The following is a 16,580-nucleotide window of genomic DNA, read 5'->3' on the forward strand; positions in this document are numbered from 1 at the left end:
ATGTCTGTGAGCGGGCATAATTCAGTGGTAGTGGTCATCTAATATGGGATTTTAAATGACCACCTGTCATCTTTCATAGGTTGTGTGTGAGATGCTTATGCATGCAAGCCGTCTGGTTCCTCTCAGCCAAGAGCATCTTATCATCAAACTGAGCCAACTGATTCATCAACTTCTAAACCAGCTACAGGTACTTACAGTAGGGCTGCACGATTAATCGAATGCGATTGTTATGCGCATTTTGAACATTTTTGAAAAAACGTATCCAACCTCAGGCCATCCAACGTGTAGATGAGCTTGTTTCTTCATCAGAACAGATTTTGAGAAATTTAGCATTGCATCACTTGCTCACCAATGGATCCTCTGTAGTGAATGCGGACACTACAGTCCCCCAAACCACCTGATGTGGAGGACATTGTCTTCTGTACAGTCAGTACTGCATGTTTATCTACCAATGCTACTATAAGTCAAGGTGAGGTCACGTTAACGAAAGTTTGGCGATGTCCAATTTCTGTTGTCATGAGTGTGGCAATGTATAAAGCCCCGTTTTCAAACCAAGTAACTTTCTGTTGCTCAGCGTGAATTTGCATGACCAACTTAAACTTGAGTGAAATTTGCGTGGGGAACTTTTTCGCCCTCATGTGAAACTCCCAATCGCACAGATTCCTATTGAACTGACCCATGAGTTTTCTCATAGCAACGCTAAATGTGACCGCACCTTAAAGTAATCGTTCACCTAAAAATGAACATTTTTGAAAAAACGTATCCAACCTCAGGCCATCCAACGTGTAGATGAGCTTGTTTCTTCATCAGAACAGATTTTGAGAAATTTAGCATTGCATCACTTGCTCACCAATGGATCCTCTGTAGTGAATGGGTCCAAACAGCTGATAAAAACATCACAATAATCCAGAAGTAATCAACATGACTTCAGTCCATCTGTTAACGTCTTGTGAAGTGAATGGGGTCATGTGGATTACTTGTGATTTTTTTGTCAGCTGTTTGGACTCTCATTCTGACGGCACCCATTCACTGCATTTTCAGCAAATTTTCATTTTTGGGTGTACTGTTACTTTTAATTAAAGGGGTCATATGATGCAATTTCAATTTTTCCTTTCTCTTTGGAGTGTTACAAGCTCTTGGTGCATGTAGTATTGTTGCCGCCGCCACCATGTCGTGAAGTCGCTGTGTGCTTCGTTGTGAAAGCGAAACTACTTTGTTTGGTCTTCCAAAAGAGGACGATATCCGCTTCGTCATGCCTAGAGCTGATCCGTGCTGGTCGCTGAGGAAATACTTCAACTTTGCGCTGTGGATCGCCGGATCGGCTTTCACCGTGGACGAAGCGGAGTCCAGCCCGGGGTCGTCACATGTGGTTGCCGCAGGCATCACAATATGTTAAGGGACGTAACATTTCCGTCACACGCTTGAGGAATTCGGCCAATCACAACGCACTGGATAGCTGGCCAATCACAGCACACCTCGCTTTTTCAGACCGATGAGCTTTGTAAAAATCGACGCGTTTCAGAAAGGCGGGGCATAGAGGAGAAACAATAATATACAGTATGTGGAAAATAATGTGTTTTTTGAACCTTAAACCGCATAAACATTTCATTACACCAAATACACCAAATAATGTTCTTTTTAGCAGCATCATATGACCCCTTTAAGATTACTGAAGTACTGTCAAACTGTTGGTTATTCACATTGTCTTTTGTTTATGTACTGTAAAAGTTTCTCATTGCTTGTGTTTCAGTTATTGCAGAGTGCTCTGAAGGGAACGCAGTATTTTCTCAATGGTGGAAAATGGAAAGCCGTTCCGAACCAGGATCTGGGCACCTTATTGGCTGTGCTCAAAGTATCCACACTGTTCTGTTCTTGCTTTTATAGCTGTAGATTTACAGATTGGTTATACAGTTCAAAAATGAAGCTGAGTTGATAAGTGGAGGGGAGCTAATTGCATTATGATAATTGATAATTGTCTCATTGTGTCCTTGGCAGAGATTCATGTTCTACGGGCTGCCGGGAATAAGTGTGGAAATGCCACAGGTGTTGTACCCAGCTCCTCTCCCTCAGTATGAGACTATTCCCGCTGCAAAACCTGAACCTTCACAAGACTCCGCTGCACAGAAAAAAACGGCTGGGGTAGGTGGCCAAAACGTTTCATATAAGTGCACATGTGTTAGAAATACAAGTATAAAGGATGTTGTAAAATCAAGGCTATAATTGTATTATCTCCAGAGGAAGCAAAACCTTATAATTCTGCTTTAGTCCCAACAGAACAAGAAGCGCAAGTCTCGTGGGAAAGGGAAGAAAGCTGGAGCTGAGGGAAAGAATGATGGAGAGGAGGGAGAGGGTGACCACATCTCGGGGCATCATAAAACTGGGGGAGCTGGAGTGGTTCAGAGTACTTGGTGTCTTGGCTCGCAGTCCGCTAGTGTGACGTCCCCGTCAGGAGTGACTCCGCAACTCTACACTTCCTGGAAGAAAGGGAGCTCTGACTCTGAATTCTCTGACCCTGAGGGAGGAATGCAATCTAAACTTAGGTTTGACTCTCAGACTATTAATGCCAGGAAAGCTTTCTTACATTATTAGGTCAAACAAAACATTGACAGGTGGTAAATGACCCAGAAAAATCTCTATATAAAAAAGCTCTATATCTATATGCATAGATGCATTTTTACATGTTATGTAGAGATTAAGTTTTTTTTATGACTAATATTTGTATGTTTAAGTGTCCACTAACAGAAATGCTGATCTTATTTGTTTACTCGTTTAATTTCAGCTGATGATTAACTAAATAATAATTTTACTACAACAATAAAAACACATGCATTATTATTATTATAAGCAATTTACTTAACAATGCATGTTTTAATGAATATTTAATAATAATTAATATTAATTATAATATAATTATGAAATATCTGTAACACTTTTTGCACAAGTGTTCAGTACTAACTGATACTGTTTCTGCTCTGACACAACTGCAATTGTAGTTATATGATAAATAGTAATTATATTAAAACAACAAAAACCTGTGCCTTATGAATATTTTGTATGGTTATGCTGTTGTATTTTGTACAATAAATTATAATTTAATTTAGAATTGTAATTTAATTAATGCATATTTTAATGTTTAGTAATTAATAGATTATCAGTATTATTAATATTAACTTGTTGTTATCATAAATATTAGGTTTTTTTGCAAGCTTTAAGTGTCCAATAACTATTGCTGTATTTCTCTTGCACAGCTTTAATAGTAATCAGAAGTAGTAATCATTATATTACAAAAATAAACCTATTAATTTGGAATATTTTGTGTCATTATGCGATATTGTACAATAATAATAATGACTAACTATTGTTGATTGGTTGTTATTGGTTATTATCTAGTTTAAAATGCTAAATTTCTGTAACTTTTTCTGGCTGTTGCATAAGAAGTTAATTAGCTAATCTAGTTTTCTGTTTTTGTAATGAGACATGATTGCACTTTGTTGTCATGGCTTTAAATATAAATGTGTTTGTTTTGTCTACTGTCTAGGCTGTATCAAGCACGTGTGCGGCAGAGTGCGCTTCAGTGCTTCCTGGCTGTGGTCAAGTGTGTTGAGAAACGAATCCTCTATGGCTACTGGTCTTCCTTTGTTCCAGATGCTCCTGGGATTGGAGGCCCTCCTCCTCTTACCCTCCTGACCATTGCTCTAAAGGACCCCTCCCCAAAGGTAAAACACAAGTCCACTGTTGGCCATTTAGTTTCTGACATGAGATAAATATGGCCTATTTGACATTTGACGTACCATATTTGCTCCTAGGTACGGGCAGGCTCTCTGCAGGTTATGTCTGCTCTTCTAGAAGGTTCTCGCCAGTTCCTTTCCACCGCTGAAGACACCAGTGCACCCCGCCAGGCCTTCACTCCCTTTTCGGCCACATTAGCTGCCAGTGTCAGAGAGCTGCACCGCTGCTTGCTGCTAGCACTCGTAGCGGAGTCGTCCTGTCAAACCCTCACGCAGGTCTTAAAGGTAATAGACCACACACTCACGCCAGTGTTCTTATTATTTACTACAACTATTAGAAATCATTTTTGGTGACTGAAATAAAGATCAAATATAAATATTAGATGAATAACCTAACCTAAAAATATTGGAAATATTGCCTTGGTTTAGGTGATAACTCGAAGTTACTAAAACTACAACAAAAATTCAAAAACATTTCCTATTTCAGCATAGAAACATTTCTGAAAAACAAATACAAACACCCTCTTTTATGCCTCTTATGCCATAGTCCAATATCTCTGAAGCATGTTTTGATGGACTTTGATTTTTAATGAAGTGAGGCCAGATTTAGTTTTAGAATTATTATTATTATTTTTTTTATATATATAAAAGATCAACTTTAAAAAAACTATTTTATAAATGTTGTTTATATATTTTTTTATTTACTTTTCCTATTTTTAACTTGTTTCTTGTCATGAATATAGCCATGATGCTAAATTATAAGCAAAAACAAAAATGACAAAAGATCATAATATTACTAACAGTTAAACTAAAATTAAAACCAATCTTAACAATAAAAGCAAATTCTAAATAAATACTATTAATAATACCATCATTTCTATTATAATTTATAAAACATGTAGTGGCCTCAGAATAACGCTAGACCTTTTCTCAGAACTAACTTAAGCAATTTTGTAATTACTAATTGGCGCAAATTCACTACCGCAAACTTTAATAAATCATGTTGCATGATTCATTTAAATACTATCCTCCCATAAATTTGCGTCTGAAAGGGAAACTCCTACAAATGCATTTGCAATAAGGTCAGCTGTCCACACCTTTTCAGTGCAAATTTTTCACTGAGTGCTTTTAGTAAATCCTGACAGTAGTTTTTTTTTAATACCAAAAGAGGGTTTGCTCCGGTGCAAGCTGTTAGTAAATCTGGTCCAATGAGTTTGTGAACACCACCATTTGTGTTTTGTCTTTCAGTGCCTTGCCCACCTGGTGTCCAACGTGCCCTATAATCGTCTCAGACCGGGCCTGTTGAGCCCACTGTGGAAACAGATCCGTCCATATGTGCGCCACAGAGGTACTATTACAAGTTGTACTATTAAAACTGTCCAGATGTTGAATACATGGTCTAAAAAAAAATGACAAAAAATTCAGCCAATTCGAGCATTCACCATTCTGTTTCTTCCTCCCATGGTAGATGTGAACGTCCGTGTGTCCAGTCTCACCCTCTTCGGTGCATTAGTCTCAACACAAGCCCCCCTCCCAGAGATCCAGCTCCTTCTCCAGCAGCCCGGATCCACATCCGCCCTCAGCACCCCCGGCATCAGCACTCCGCAGGAGCTCTCTCACAACTGGAGACTTCTCACTCTGAGAGACGGAGAGATCTCGTCTCCTGGAGGAGGAGTTGAAGGGGGTCAGGAGGGGCCGTGCTTGCTGTTGCAGCTGTGCGTGAGCCTGGTCACTCAGCCTCGTGAGGAACCGTACTCTGATAGTGACGCAGGCGGGTCTAGTGGAGCATCGCTGAAACCTTCACCCGTACGACTTGAAGCCCTGCAGGTGAGTGGTCTGTTTGTGAAGAGGCAGCCACAGTATTTGCGCATCATGAAATGTTTGTCTTTAATTGTGTGTATGTGGTTTATTTCAGGTTTTGGCTCATCTGGTGAAGGGTTACTTCTCACTGGCTCAGACTTCTCTTTTTTCATCTTCCGGGTTCAAAATCTACATTGTGTTGACGTCACAATTTGTGACGGGGCAATGGACTATAGTACATCGGTGACGCGTCAGTGTCTATTAAATTATTCATGAGACTGCGTGTTCTTATCCTATGAGAAGACGCTTCGCTTAATTATTCACAACAGCATGTGTTGATTTGCTATGACAGACGCTTCAGACTGTGAGATGACATCGCGCACATTAACTGAGAGAAACGTTCATGGATCAAAGAAGAGTGTTTATTTTTGCTTTGTAATAAGAGTTCGGCACAAACGCGATTCATTCACTTGGTGAGCATAACCGTTTTTACAGCTCTGTGACACAACCCTGTCGAAAGGCTTATATAAACGCCACAGAATAAGCCTTAAAAGTTCTCAGAGGTGCAACAGCGCGTTCATATATATGTTTTCGATGCACAGTGCAAATGGCTGTGCATTTATTTGTGTTTTTAACTCGATGGGAGCAAAATGAAACTGAATGCGAAGCTGTGTGTGTTGTCTGTCTCCTCTCTTCCCCCTCCTCCGCTCCACTGTGCACCACACCCACTTTTTTTTAGCATTTTTTTTAAACTGTGGTGAGAACTAACCAGTGCTGAAACGGGGGGTTTCATGACCCTTTAAGGCATGTTCACAATGAAAATTCAGGTTTTCCATGCAATGTCTTTCAGACCAGTGCATAAAAAACTGCAGATGGGCTGAAAAAAAAAAAGAAGCAAATTCTCTCTCAGACAGCAGGTGGTGCTTATGGAAAAGCAGTAATTCAAATGTTTGTAGATCTGAGCAGACAATGTAACAGCCGTTCATTCAAATTAAAATGTTTATTGCATCGAAGATTTCTCTTGGTGTGAACAGGCATTTAGTCTTAAACTTAAGCAAGCAACTTATCCTGCACTCTTTATGCTGTATGAAGGATACCTCCGATTGTAAGTCTTGTGAGCCAATGATTCAATGACCAATTCATAAAAATTGGTTTCTGATTGACTTGACCATTATGAATCGGTTGAATGAATGACTAAATGACTCCCTCATCAAGATAGTTACTTGCTGCCATCTTCTGATGGTTTTTGCTTCATATTTGGAGTATCATTTCTTTTTTTATAATAATAATTTTATATTTCAGTATTCAATGTTTCAAAAAAATATATAATTTTTATTATTATTTATGCAATGTTAAATCAAAATATTTCTTTCTATAGCCAAAATTGATGTCCAATTAATTTGGCACATCATGTAATTAATAAGAAAAAAATGTCTGAAATGACCTGTCCTGTCATTTTTTTTTTAACTGTTAATGTTTGTTTTTTTTGTGGTTGTTCTGTTTTACAATTTCTGTGTATTTTACAAGCTTCTGGAAGAACTGGGAACAGGCATTATCCAGCAGTACAGATCTGATGCCAACACCACTCCACAAAGTGCCAAATGTGTGCCAGTGTGTCAGGTAAAAAATGCTGCATGTGACATGGCACAAAACTAAATTCAAAGATCATGATATTGATGGTCTTTTGCCCCTTTTCAGGTGGTTGAGTTCTGGTCAGACGTCTTGGGTGCTCCACTGATCAGTGCCTTACAGAACGAGCAGCATCCCACCCTACAGACCAGCGCATGTGACACCCTCTCCTCCATCCTACCACAAGCTTTCAGCCAGCTGCCCGTGAGTGTGTTTGACCTCTTGAGTTTCCACATGATATTCTTTGTGATTTGTATATACTGTATATATATATATATATATATCACTATCTGCAGGATAACAAGTGCTGTGTATCACAATACTGCTGGGACTGACGTACAGCGAAAACTCACTGGTAAAGGCGGCAGCAGTGAGAGCTCTAGGCGTATACATCCTCTTTCCCTGCCTGAGAGAGGTACAGATCAGCCTTCTCATATAGTGAAAGAGCTTCACTTTTAATTTCTAAAGAATGTTCTAAATATTTAGAATATATTTTACTTTTATTTAGTTGTATATTTAATATATATAACGTAGTAAGTCCACCTTCATCCACCTAGAAAAGTACTCCGCGCTGATTTAACTTTACTAATTTTGCTTTTTTTTTTTTTACACGACCACAGGATGTGATGTTTGTGGCAGACACGGCTAATGCCATCCTCACTGCTCTGGATGACCGCTCACCCAACGTTCGTGCAAAGGCAGCCTGGTCGCTTGGCAACCTCACGGACACGCTCATTGTCAACATGTGAGAAAGACAATTGACCACATCTGTGTTTAATTACATTAATGTAGTTATACAGATGGTTTTCCTTTGCTCATTTGTTGTCCTCAGGCAGTCAGTGGGGTTGGAGTTTCAGGAGGAGTTCTCTGATATGCTGCTTCTGAACATGCTGAGATCTGCCACTAAAGCTTCAGGAGATAAAGACAGGGTGGGTATTTCTTTTTTTGTTACTGGTGCCAGAAGCCTTTTACATGATGAGTTCACGGCATCTTCAAAAGATTTCTAAAGCTGCTAAATAAAATGTATTCCACCTTGAAACTTTTAAAAAGTTTATTCACTGTGCTAAATTATGCAAACATTTGAGATTTCGGGCTAGGAATTCCTGATACATACCACTGTTGGAGAGAATAAGTTGTTTGTTAGCGTTCCACTGTACCACCCGTGGTACACTGTGTGTTTTTGAGGGTTAACTTCATGACATACAACAACTCATACAACAACAAAAAGCTAAACATGTCACATAACTTTGGAAAGCTGAGATTCTTGTCATTTTAAGATACAATCAACACAGCAGGTGCAATCAGTGTCTTTGTCAGAGCACCAAATTTGACAGGAATGCTAAGGGGTTAAAGAAAGATGTTTTATAAGGGCAGATAAGATCCCAAAACACATCACCCATCAAAGCCAAAATGTTACCAGTAAACGAAGTCATATTTAATGTTATTGATGAAATTATACTGTTACTTACATTTTTTATTATCATTACCGCTCGGAAAACTTGATACATTTTTTTTTTTCAATTCTTGATAAATAAAAAGTTGAAATGAACAGCATTTATATGAGATTTTTGAGATTTATGAGTCTTTATTAAATGTGACCCCGGACCACAAAACCAGTCATAAGGGTCAGTTTTTCGAAATTGAGATTTATACATCATCTGAAAACTGAATGTATGGTTTGTTAGGATAGGACAATATTTGGCCGAGATGCAACTATTTGAAAATCTGGAATCTGAGGGTGCAAAAAAATCAAAATACTGAGAAAATCGCCTTTAAAGTTGTCCAAATGAAGTTCTTAGCAATGCATATTACTAATCAAAAATTAAGTTTTAATATATTTACAGTAGGAAATTTACAAAATATCTTCATGGAACATGATCTTTACTTAATATCCTAATGATTTTTGGCATAAAAGAAAAATCAATAATTTTGACCCATACAATGTATTTTTGGCTATTGGTACAAATATACCCCAGCGACTTAAAACTGGTTTTGTGCTCCAGGGTCACAAATGTAAATTAATGCATCCTTCATGAAAATAATTATTAATTCCTTTCAAAATCTTAGTGACCCCAAACTTTTCAACAGTAGTGTATATTTAGTAGCTTTTAGCTTAAAGTGTTTTTATTGTAGTTAGTATTACCAGTTGACACTGCATATTAATTATTCAATGTTTTTGATATTTAACTGTGGACATTACTGTCTATTCAAGATGCGTTAAAAACCTGATTTAACCTTTTACAAGCACCATTTCTTGAAAGGTTTGTTTTCTGTAATAACACTTTCCCTTTAAGAGTAGCTGTGTAAATCTGTGTGTTCATGCATAAAGAAAAGTTTAAAGTCATCATTTGAAAATAGACCTTGGCTTTAATAATTATCATTAACACATTTCAGTTTCTTGTTCATCTAGCCCTATAAGGTGTTATACATTAGGTGTTAACATTAAAATAGTTCAGCTTATCGGTCAGAATTTGAGTAATGGTGCATCCTCATTAAAGGCAGAAACAAAAGGCGCCTTTCCATAACGTATCAAGAGATAATGAACTCCAAGTTTGATAAGGGTTTCCCGTGTTGCAGGTAAAGAGCAATGCTGTCCGTGCGCTTGGGAATCTGCTTCACTTCCTGCAGCCGGTGCACCTGGGAAAGCCTGTGTTTGAGCAGCCCCTGCAGGAGGCCATGAGGGCACTGATAGATACAGTTAGAGGAGATGCAACCATGAAAGTGCGCTGGAACGCCTGCTATGCACTGGGCAATGCCTTCAGAAATCACAGCCTGCCTCTGGGTGAGTGAACTTTATTGAATTAAAAATTAAATAAAAAATCAGGGTGATGCAGCTGTCCTATCACAATGAAGAAAAATTAACAGTTCTTGAAAATAAAATTAAAACAATTAAAATCTTTAAAAAAAAACATGTTTTGTTAGTTTTTTAAAAAAATAATAATTTAACACAACTGTTTTACTGCTTATGAATATTTGAAAAACATTTGTCCCCTAAACAAAGTCAAAGTCTAAAAACAATGATATTATTTATTATATTTATAAAAAATTATTTGCATATTGAAAAATATTTACACTTTCACATGTATTTTGTGTATATTCTGAGTGTAAGGAAAATTAGTTATTACTTTTTATTTGATGGTTACACCACATGATATTTAAAAAAATATAGTAAAAGTTTAAAGTGGTATAAAAGTTTTTCAAATAATTTAAAACTAGATTGGAAAAACATTTCTTTATCATGGTGAAAGTATACTTTTTTTTTTTTAATGTGTACACTAGGGTATGCATAGTATGTGCTCAGCCTGGTTTTCAAGCACATTGAATTATTTTGCCATTATTTCATCCACAAGGTGACAACACTGACCCAGGCTGTTGTTTCAGAGTCAAAAAAGAAACGCAAGAGATAGAACAACAACAAAAACAAACTACTGGAGATCTGTGTTGAACACTGTGTTGAACACTTTTGTGGGGTGGGGGTTAAGAAATACACGCAACTTTAGTTTAAAGAGCACAAAAAAATAATTCATAATTCCTTGAGAGAAATAGCGCAGACACTGGGCAAAGTTTCTAGTAGGGATGCAACAATTTGCTCAACTCGCGATGCTATGTGATTCACGATACGATTTTCTCACGATTCTTTTTTTTAACAAAATGAGATTTAAGGCAAGTTATAAAAGTAAAAAAAAAAAAGTGTCCTTTTACTATTTCTCATACAAAATGCTGCACATTTCCTTGTGAAATTGAAATGTCAAATAACAAAAATTTTAATTTCAACAAATCCCAAATCAAATAAATAAATAATACAAATAAAATATCTACATATAAACAAACTAAGGTGTTCCCTGTGCTCTTTCCATTGAAAATTTGAGGCAAACACTGCATTTTAATCACAATCCAAACAAAGATGCTGCATACATACAGCATGAGAAGTTTTTTGATTTAAATTAGATTTTATCATTTTAAACGCAAGAATGTAAATTCACTGTCTGACAGCAGGTGGCGCTTATGGAACAGCGGCAATACAGCGTTTCCTTGGTTACTGCTGTAAACAAAGCAGCTGCACTTACAAACACTACTTTAATATGCATTATACAGTCACGAGATGAAAAGAAAAGGCCATCTAAACTTTTCTGAAGACAGTCAGTTCCCCTCAAAGATACATTCATATAAACCCTCACCCCCTAATGTATTCATTGATTCATGTAACATCTCAACCGAAATGAATCATCACATATTTTTATTGATTTTCAACAGCCTTGGGGTGCATCGTTACATGTTCGTTTCCATCGTTTCCAGTGCACATGTCGAATGCCTGTGTTCATGCACGCTATCAAATAGAGTAAACGTTGTATTTGGCTGTATTTATGCATTAAGCATTTTTGTAAAAACTAAAGTTTACTTTAGCCCTTGTTTGTCCCCTTCTAGAGTTTTAAGGGTGGGTTTATTATTTAACAAAGTACATAACCACATAACATTGAGCTAAGGCTGCGTTCACGACATGTCATAATTACCATAATTACCTATTTTTATGCGCATTTTGGGATATCGTACAAAAAATTTAAATGCCAAGAAGCGCATACATTCTAAAAATGTGCATAAAAAAACTAATGCACTCAACTGGATAAATCACTCAATTCAGATCATTTTTTTTATCTGATAAGAAAACGTGCATAAACTACAGTGGATACCGAATAAATTCCTTGATGCATATTAAAAAAATGTTAAAAAAGTCATGTGACTTTGCGTAACACATTTTTTATGCGATTATTCCAGTTTCGCTCATAAGTTAAATTCAAACAGTGGTTAAACAACTATTTTTATGCGCATTTTGGGATATCGTACAAAAAATTGAAATGCCAAGAAGCGCATACATTCAAAAAATGTGCATAAAAAAACTAATGCACTCAACTGGATAAATCACTCAAATCAGATCTTTTTTTTTATCTGATAAGAAAACGTGCATAAACTACAGTGGATACCGAATAAATTCCTTGATGCATATTAAAAAAATGTTAAAAAAGTCATGTGACTTTGCGTAACACATTTTTTATGCGATTATTCCAGTTTCGCTCATAAGTTAAATTCAAACAGTGGTTAAACAAAGTCAAAGCATTTAGAAAATTCAGAGTTTACAAGTTGTAATTACGAGTTCTACAAAGACGTGAATGCTTTATAAAAGTTGGGATGTCGTAATTACGGTAATCCATGGCGTGAACCGCTTAAACCACACCATTTCACTTGCAGGTTCTGCCGTCTGGTCCAAGGAAGCCTACTCTGCCCTGTCCTACGTCGTCACATCCTGCAAGAACTTCAAAGTACGCATCAAATCTGCTGCTGCACTTTCTGTTCCATCAATGCGAGATCGCTATGGTGACGCTCAACAATTCGCCGAAGTGTGGCGAGCTTTGGCTCAGGCCCTTGAACACAGCGAAGAAATGGAGGACTTCCTTGAATATCGTTACTGTGCTAGCTTACGCTCACAGCTCTGCCATGCTCTCCTGCACCTTCTGTCCTTATGCCAGCCTGATGACCTTCCAGCGCTGAGGTCATCACTGAGTGACCAATCCAGGCCAGTACTACAGGGCTTCCTGGTTAGCTACCTTAGCAATAAGGGTGTGACTTTGGCTGCTGGGGTTGATGGTGCTGCAGGGGAGGAGGCTGGGGATCATGCGGTGCCTGAAGATGGTTTGATGGCGCTCAACGAGACGCTGACCAGGCTGAAGGGACAGCTGGAAGAGGCCGTGTTGGACAGCAGTGAGGATCTGAAGACTGTGGTGAATTTCCTCGAAGATGTAGTGAGGAACTATGAGGAGATGAAAGAATCGGACAGCAAAGATTTCTCCCTTCCGCTCAGCAAATTACCACAGTGAAAGTGAAAATACAGACGTGTTCATCTGTTGATGAAGCCATATGGCATGACTGTCTGAGGTCGAAACTGCCTTTTAGATTTTATTAAAAATGTGTATATTAAAATATATTTCAAAGTATCAAAGAAATTCCTGTTGAGTCTCGGATTACACCTTTAAAGGAATAGTTTACCCCAAAAATGTAAATTTACTCCCCTTCAGGCCATTCAAGATGTAGAGACAGATTCGAAACAGATTTGGAGAAATGTACTTTCTTGGAGTCCAATCCATCAATTAATGTCTTGTGAAATGAAAAGCTGCATGTTTGTAATAAACAAATCTATCATTAAGTCATTTTTTACTTTAAACTGTCGCTTCTGGACAAAATATGAGTCCATAATCCATAACAACTCTTCCTCCAGGGAAAAGATCCATCCCCTGTTGTCTTCGCACATTAAAAAAGCTAAATTTCTCCAAATCTGTTACGAAGAAGAAACTAATTCATCTGCATCTCTGATTGCCTGAGGGTGAGTAGTTTCAGCAAACTTACATTTTTGAGTGAGCTGTTCCTAACCAATTTCACTTTGAGTGATTTGACACAAATAAAAACACAATTGCAGATTATAGACAAATAAAAAACATTCTCATTTGTAGACTCCAGTGTTTGTTTTTTTTAGTTCTTAGTTAAAACTTGATATGAAATTATTAACTTAAGAAGGAGATCATTCTGAATCATTCAAACACAATTGGTAAGCATGTGTTACTAAAGTAGTAGCAAGTTACTAAAAAAATTATTTATTGTGGGTGGTTTTCATTTGTTTGCATTTTTATTATACTAAAAGTCTTTGGAGCTGAAATTATAATGACAGGTGTTTAAATACAGACTGTTATGACCAGGGATGGGCAGTATTTCAGAAACATGTATTTAAAGTACGTATTTGAAATACAAACTACTTTTTTTGTATTTTGTATTTTAAAGCCTTTGGGGAATAAAAAATCGAATGTAATTTGCATTTAAGCACATTTTTCCACAGTATTTTGTATTTAAATTTTAAATACATTTTCATGTATTTATGCCCATCTCTGGTTATTACAGTATAGTAGACTAATGCAGACATTAATTTAGCAACATACTGTAACTTTAAATGCGGTTTGGGTGTAAAAATATTTCAGACATTTTTTAATTCCTCGTTTATTCTGTAGCAAATGTTCAACAAATTTTGTTTAATACAGTTTTTCTACTAAATTTACATTAACTTAAATTTACTTTATATATATTTATACAACAGTTCGATCTGGTTCTCAAATCTGATTGGTTGAGACCCGTGAGATATTGTACTGGTATCGGCAAGACGTTTGCTGGGGTTTCTCAGTGTGTTATTTTGTAATGTTAGGACAAAAGTGTGATTGGGTTTTGGCATTTGGGAGCAGCTGGAATCTCTTGGTTAAACTCTCTAAAAGTAATGTGAATCATGATTACTCACAATTTTCTTCCTAAGCAACTTGCAGTCAGTAATTACTGTCCCCTCAGGCAACTTTTATGGACATAATACCCATATAATTGAGAAGCACTGTAACTTACATTTCTAGGTAATTTGTTCTTAGTTTTTAATCAGTAACTTGTATTAGCAGCCATTAGCTTAATCATAAGGTTACCACTACATCTCTTTATAGACAAAGAGTATCTGGACACTTTCTGGTTGTCAAATGTTAGCGGAAAATGTTTGTAGTTAATGTAATGAACTACACCCTGTGAACTTGAGGAGAATTACTACATACATTTACTGAAAATCACTAAGACGCCAGATGAAATAAAAAGTGAATACTGTATGAAAATACAATTAAATAAATATATTCCATTCTTTGTTATAAAAAAATATTAAAGGGCTCTTTTACAAAGTCACATACTAGGTTGTTCGAAAAACACATTATTTTTCACATATTTTACATTATTACAACACCTCTCTCCCCAGTCTGGCATGAACGGCTCGAATAGTTCCTGTATCAAATGAAGGCGTATTTGCGAACCTATGCAAGCAGGGGAAAGAAACGTTTTGAACTGTTTTACTGAAACTCTTTTATAGATAAAACAGTTGTTTATATAACATTTACTTATCATAAAAAATGAATAATAATAATACAAAAACAATAAATAATTAGAAGAAGAAAAAACAGACCGCTGTTGCTAACAATACATTTTAAAATTAGCATCTGGTTCAAACATTAAAGGAAAGATAGTGAAAGGAAATTCTAAAAGAGAAGTCAGAAAGAGAATCAACAAATTAAAACATAATATGTAATCACTAAAAAAGTAACTGTAATCTGATTATGAGGATTTTGGAACATAATATACAGTCATGGCCAAAAATATCGGCACCCTTGGTAAATATGATTGTGAAGCTCAATTATTTTTGTTGCACATCAGAAATACATTCTTTGGTTTTGCTCATTGTGATGGATGATTAAGTGAATTTGGGCTTTGTTTTCCCTCCTATTTATATTTCTGTGAAACAGGAAGCCATGGCTGGATAATTTCATGTTCATAATCACCCTGGAGTGCTCAAAATTGTGAATATGAATATACTTCAGAGATATTTTACTCATAAAAATTTCTAGGGGTGCCAATAATTGTGTCCAACGTGTATTTGAGAAAAACATTTATTTCATAATGATAATCCCCCCCCATTTTAAATTCTTATTATCCAATGAAAGGTTAGATTTTTGTAATTTAGATTAATTTTCACAGCCTTCTTTGATCATATTTACCAAGGGTGCCGATATTTTTGGCCATGACTGTAATCTAATTACACATAATTCATTTTTACAGATTGCATGTAATAAGTTAATATAATTTAACTTGAGTGCAACACTTAAATACCAGGAAGACTTTAAAAATCTTTTTAAAAATGTTCATTAATATGTTGTTAGGGCTCCACAATTAATCGAATTTCTAATCGCGATTACAATTACAGATGCCACAATTACGTAATCGTTCAAAGCGGCAATTAATCGTTCAAAGTCCACTTAAGTTATTCTGCACGCTTAAGATGCGTTTTTTCTTTATCTTAAGGGTTTTTCCCATTATTTAAATTTTAGTTTTAGTATAACATTATAATACCATTCATATTTTTACCAACCCAAACCAATCCGATGTATATTTGACATTTGAGTCTTAATACTATAGAAAAGCACTAAATGTTTTTCAGTTAGAGTGTTTTCAGCTTGTTTATTTTCATATAAAATACGGCATGCAGTTGCATCAAACAATGGTTTAAACATCATTCAATGTAAATTGTGATAATCGTAATTCATAATCGCAATTACAACTTCAAGGGAATAATCGACAATTATGATTTTTGTCATAATCGTGCAGCCCTATATGTTGTTATGTTATTGAATAACTGAGAATCTGTGGACAAGTAACTGTAAATATCTGAAAGCAATGACAGCATGAGCTTTAATGAAATTAGCTGTGAGTTTTAGTTCGATGTGATACTTTGACTTTGGGTTCACTGAGGCATGAGAGAGAAAAGCAGCAGGAGGAGTGCAATCAGGATGAAGAAGAGGGCGAAACGTG

The 16,580-nt window shown here is 36.4% G+C and overlaps 1 protein-coding gene across 1 annotated transcript; it reads left to right on the forward strand.

The window, feature by feature from the left end:
* LOC107731958 (HEAT repeat-containing protein 6-like) lies at window positions 1-13,239 on the forward strand. Its single transcript, XM_016543184.1, is given in 18 exon segments — window positions 1-6; window positions 80-187; window positions 376-426; window positions 1,751-1,852; window positions 1,996-2,139; window positions 2,266-2,540; window positions 3,539-3,716; window positions 3,807-4,013; window positions 4,977-5,076; window positions 5,197-5,555; window positions 5,644-5,708; window positions 7,010-7,148; window positions 7,227-7,365; window positions 7,454-7,572; window positions 7,778-7,902; window positions 7,990-8,086; window positions 9,735-9,939; window positions 12,402-13,239. Coding segments are annotated over 18 exon segments (3,045 nt in total). The 3' UTR covers window positions 13,028-13,239.
* The last annotated feature ends 3,341 nt before the right edge of the window (window positions 13,240-16,580 follow it).

Source organism: Sinocyclocheilus rhinocerous, unplaced genomic scaffold (genome assembly GCF_001515625.1).
Source record: "Sinocyclocheilus rhinocerous isolate Xijiao unplaced genomic scaffold, SAMN03320098_v1.1 scaffold128, whole genome shotgun sequence".
NCBI lineage: Eukaryota > Metazoa > Chordata > Actinopteri > Cypriniformes > Cyprinidae > Sinocyclocheilus > Sinocyclocheilus rhinocerous.